Raw genomic sequence first — 5,566 nt, forward strand, 5'->3', positions numbered from 1 at the left:
GAGCCAAAGGCAGACGCTTAACGACTGAGCCACCCAGGTGCCCCCAGATTTTTTTTTTTTAATGTAACATTTTTAAATTTTTTTAAATATAGAGTGGTGATGAATCTTTAATTAGAAGCAGTCAGGGGCGCCTGGGTGGCTCAGATGGTTACGCGTCTGCCTTCGGCTCAGGTCATGATCCCGGGATCCTGGGCTGGAGTCCCGCATCGGGCTCCCTGCTAGGCGGGGAGCCTGCTTCTCCCTCTGCCTCTGCCTCTCTCTCTCTCTCTCTCTCTGACTCTCATGAATAAATAAATAAATAAAAAGAAGCAGTCAGATATTTGAGTGTTCAAAATGGGCTACTGTCAGAACTTTTCAAAGGGACAAAACCTTAAGTGGGGGAGTCTTGTATATTTTTCACAGAGTAGTTAGCAAAGATAGGATTTCTTTGGGAAGGATGAAGTTAAATAAATGGAAATGTATGGAGGTGTCTTGATGCATGGCGTGTCTATCAGTAAGCTGTACATAACAGAAATGTCTACTTAAGAAGCACAGATCCAATATTTATATTTTTTTCTTAATCTATTAAAGCTACGATGAACACACTGTTTGTGCCCCAGGGCTAATGAGTATTTTTATGCTATTTTTATGCTATTTTTATGACTTAATATGAGTTTATGTCAATGAAAATCGTTCCATGATATTAGATCGGAAACTAAAATTCTCTGTTTACATACAGGCCAGGTATATAGGGGGAGGGTCCAGTGCTTTCAAGCTTCCGCACACAGCGCCTCCCATCTACCTAAACTCTGATTTGAAAGGACCACTAACTGCTGGGGTGAGAGAAGAAAATTCATTATTCCATATCCATTCCATCACAGAACCCCTCGCAATGAAAGATGATGGCTGGACTTAGATAAGGGATGTCTTTAATTGAGTTTTTAATTAACAAGAGATTTCAAAACAGTATTAAAACCTGAGGCTTATGTTAGATGTCCCGCTTATGCAAGATTACAAAGAAAACATGTTATCATTTTAGACAAGCTAGTAAGTAGAAATATCTCTTCTGCTGATTTTGAAAATGTCACAGCACTTTAACAATAAAAATGAGTTTTTGCTATTCTTAGAAATCTCTAGCCAAAAATTTAAACTGAAAAATTTAAACTTAAATTCATGTTTGGTTTTATTCATTTCCTATTAAGATATTTTGTTTAGTATTTACAAGTTTGATGTCCACTTAAATAAAAATATACTACAAAATGCGGCATCATATTGAGAAATTAGAAATGGTCTAATGAGACCCCTCTTAAAAATTTTTTTTATTAAGTAACTAGTTTCTAGAGGAAGGTACTCAGTCTTAAGTTACATGGTTTATGGTAGATGGAAGAGGGATAAAAATAAGGGTATAAAGATTCCTGGGGATGAGTATGTTCTCCTTTGTACCTCTCTCGCATCAGCTGTTTTTCATTCTCATTTTTTATCATGTTTGTCTCATTTGCATGGCTCAAAGATTATATGTTTCTTTGTCGGAACTAAGATTTAGTGTTCTGCATTTGGGAAGACAAAAACAAAACTAAACAAAAACTAGGCAGTAACTTCTTGGGTTAAGTTACAATTAATAAAATGATAAACATTGCATGTTTTCAACTGGAAGAGATCACTTCTGCATGTCTCGATTCTACTTCAAAGTGCTCTAGGTATCTATGAAGATTACGCTAACTCTGAACTTCAAATCCTTGGAAGAGTCCGGAAGTATTTACAATAATAGATACATATAACTTGTTTGAAGCAAAAATATTGTCTTTATTTTAAAGTCTATTCCACCAATGTATTTTACTATTATTTTCTCTGTTTTTAACTTCATATTGAAAACATTATAAGCCTCAAGCAATTAGATGACTTCTGTAAACACATCTTTCCTGCCACTGCCCTGGCGATAAGGTGACAGCACACGGACTGGAAATAAGATGATTTGGTTTAATGTTTTATGCTTTCAAGTAATCGCAGTGAATACTGTCTTCACAAAGATATCCTCGGGCTCTTACTTTTATGTCAAAGCTCCTCTTAGATTCACCAGTTACCTGAAAAACGTACAATTATGTTTTTACCCAATACCGCACAAAAGTCAACTAAAGCCTGTAAACAGAATTTCAATTACATTTATGTAATTACTATTTAGAAAATTAAATGCATTGCATATAAATGTGGTTAACATTGAAAGATAGACATCCTAGAAAATAACTAATGTGGTCAGAATTAATGATAAAAATTGAATTTCTCTATTTTTTTTTTCTCCTTCAGCCAACAAATTACTCCAATCCGGTGTATGCAAAACTATATATGGATGGGCAAAACTGTCGGAACTCCTTAGGAAGTGTCGATGAAAGGAAAGAACTGCTTCCAAAGAAAATAGAAATTGGGATAAGAGAGACAGTGGCATAATCAGTGATACCTTTTATATGCTGTATAAATGTATAAAATATAAGGATTACTTTTGTATATTCCAACAGTATTATACTTGTTTTGGCATCAGCATTACCTCCTTCTTTATCTTTCTCCTGGTTAATCGTTTTCTGAGTTTTCTGGGTTTTACTTTTTGCTGATGACTGTTGATTGACCATTTGTATGGTATTTTTATGAAAAAGAACTGCACTACAATAAAATTTACAACAATGCTGCTGATATGATTCACCTTTGGATTTGTTAAAAATTAAAAACAACATATTCCTTTGTAGTGTGAATATGAGCAATCTATTTTATATGAACTTTTTTGGTTCTACTTAATCAACAAAGAGAATCTCTGCACTTTTTCATTATATGGTCTGAAAGCTGTAATACAATGTCATTTTACTTTTCCATTTAAACTGATGGAAGAATGACTGAATGGTCAACTCTCTTGTTTGTGCACATTAATATTGATTCAGACTGCTGAAAATATCTAGCCCTCACAATTCCAGCATCACCTGCTTTGAAATTAGCCTTAGATTGCCAAGTGGTAGATGAAAATTTTGAGGAAAAACTTTTAAAAATATATACAATTAATAATTTGCATGAATACCTACGGCCACATTTGCCAAAATTTAGTGGACTCTATGTGATATACTAAACATATACACCCTGTAAACAATAGTTGTATTTAGGTGGTAGAACATAGCAAAAATATAACCATAAGTGGAAAGACCACACTTGCTATGGGATAAGACCTTTTGTTCTCCCTCAGTCCTGAGGTAAATAGCCAGCCTAGAGCACAACAGGGCATTGGGTACGCATGCCTTAGGAAGTTCTTCCTAGTCATGTGCATTTTGTGGAAGATTAACCCAACCCCTTACCACGCAGAACACTGAACAATAATACATAAGCACACAAATTGATGACAGAATTTCAATTATGTGAATGCATTCTCTTTGCTAGGTCAGGAGGAAGAGGCAAAACAACTGTTATAGTATAGAGTAGTTGGTAAATAGTTTCAATATACAGTATGACTAATCCAATATTTGCCCTATTCAAAATATATTCTTAAAGGACTTTCCAGGATATAGAAGAACAATTATCTGTCCATAATCAAAGGTGGAGAGTATAAATGCTGACCAGTTACTCTGGTACTCTGGTTTCTTTTGGTTATGCAAAACACAGGGACCCCATTCACTTTTTTGTTTGTTTGTTTTCAAATTTTGACTGAAATAAGTACGATTTATTTAAGTTGTATAAAAAAGGATAGCATTTTTATACAGATATCTTTAAAGGCACAAAAGATTTATTCACAAGGTATGGAGGGCTTTTTGTTCCTCTGATAGACATGACTGACTTTTAGCTGTCATAATGTATTAACCTAACAGATGAAATATGTTTGTGGTTGCTCTTTATCCCTTTGTACAAGCATTAAAAAAAAAAACAAAAAAAAAAACTGCTGTTTTATAAAGAGACTTTTTGTTGTACTATGTGCATGCATACTACCTATTTCTAAACTTTGCCATATTGAGGCCTTTATAAACTATTGATTTATGTAATACTGGTGCAGTTTTGCTTGAACAATGTTATGCATATCATAAACTTTTTCAGGTTCTTGTTTAAGTACATTTTTTAAATTGAACAGTATTTTTCATTTTGGTTATAATAGTCATTTTGCCTATGTTTCTACAATGAAGTGTTAAATACTTTATAAAAAATTGTTGGCTGACTTATTTAAATGAAATTCTACATATTTAAGAGCTTGTGTTGGGTAGTTTTTAAAAGTAAGAAAATTCTTTTATTTGTGGACTGTAATATCCCTAGGAAACTATTTTAGTAAACATGAGACGTAATTTTTGTTATATCCTTAGAGCATATTTTCTGGGTTAGATTGATTTCATTGCATCACTTTTAGAAGCACAATAGAGAAAGCATTTTCTCTCTTCCTGGAGCAGAAACATTTTCCTTGCTTCATATTTTTCCCCCATCTTACATTGCTTATTATGGATTCTTATATTGCAGTAGAAAGAGAGGTAGGTTATAGACACAGTAGTGTGACAATTGTGTTGAAATAAGCCAAAGCTCTTCCTGCCTTTCCCATTCTCAGAAAGTGTACTTTATGGAAAACTCAGATTGCATGAGATGCTATTTAGGCATTATTTTGTAAGTGGAATGGTTATTGGTATACCGACCTGGAGTATCAGCCTGGAGAAGGAAATACAGGAGGCTCTGATTTACTGGAGCTATCATTGAGTTATATTATCTAAAGTGGCCTTTTTATATCAGAGCTTTACAAATGTAACTGAAATTATTATTTGAAGGAAACAGAACCTACAGATTGAGATGATCTTGATACAGTTAACAGTGGTATAAATATCTAGCGTATCATTTATGATACACAGACAACTAACACCCAGAGTCTGGCACAATGGCCTATGTTTTCACTAGGGCTTTGATGAAAACCATACTTGAGAGAGTTCGGGATATACTTTTTAACCCTGAAGTCCCATCTACATTATCAGGGTCCTTATGTCCACAGTTTGCTTCACCATCCCATGCTGGTACACTCAAGTCCCCATCAGAGTTCATAGTCTTTCTTTTTGCAATTATTTTGCCTTCAGTCTTTACAGGACAAAGATATTTTCTCAACTACTTAAATTTATTTATATAGCTCTAGCTCTTTCTATTTCAATACTCTTATGCAAAAGCTCATATAAATGCTAGAAATTCAGGTGTATAATTCTCCTCCACGGTGACCATCCTTTATAAATGCCATCACCAAAATACTTCCTAAAACTTTCCTTCAAGATTTGATGGAACATATTTTCTAAAAATGAATATTTCATGGGAAATTCTCCTTCCTACCCAAATGACTATTCTTCTAAAGTAGGGGTTTTCTAGACATTTGGGCCCAGTTAGTTCTTTATTGTCCTTTTAGGGAAGGATATTTAGCAGGATCTCTGCCTTCTACCCATTAGATATTACTAATACCACCCAAAGTTGCAACAACCAAAATGTCTACAGACGGCCAAATTTCTTCTGGGGAAAAAATTGCACTTATTAAGGACGAATGATCTAGGGCTGTGTCCTGCCTTCCATTATTAAAAAACTCTCACCTGAAACAGCTAAGTCAAAAAAA

At 34.3% G+C, this 5,566-nt stretch overlaps 1 protein-coding gene across 1 annotated transcript in view; it reads left to right on the forward strand.

Moving 5' to 3' along the window:
• LRP1B (LDL receptor related protein 1B) overlaps positions 1–4,434 on the forward strand; it is a 1,719,891-nt gene extending 1,715,457 nt beyond the window's left edge. Inside the window, exons 83-84 of the mRNA XM_081815486.1 lie at positions 719–817; positions 2,281–4,434. Of these exons, the coding sequence (XP_081671612.1) occupies positions 719–817; positions 2,281–2,421 (240 nt within the window). The 3' untranslated portion in view covers positions 2,422–4,434. The remainder of the gene's footprint in view (positions 1–718; positions 818–2,280) is intronic.
• Positions 4,435–5,566: the final 1,132 nt, after the last annotated feature.

The sequence above is a fragment of the Leptonychotes weddellii genome, chromosome 3 (assembly GCF_054177405.1).
Source record: "Leptonychotes weddellii isolate Sample4059 chromosome 3, ASM5417740v2, whole genome shotgun sequence".
NCBI lineage: Eukaryota > Metazoa > Chordata > Mammalia > Carnivora > Phocidae > Leptonychotes > Leptonychotes weddellii.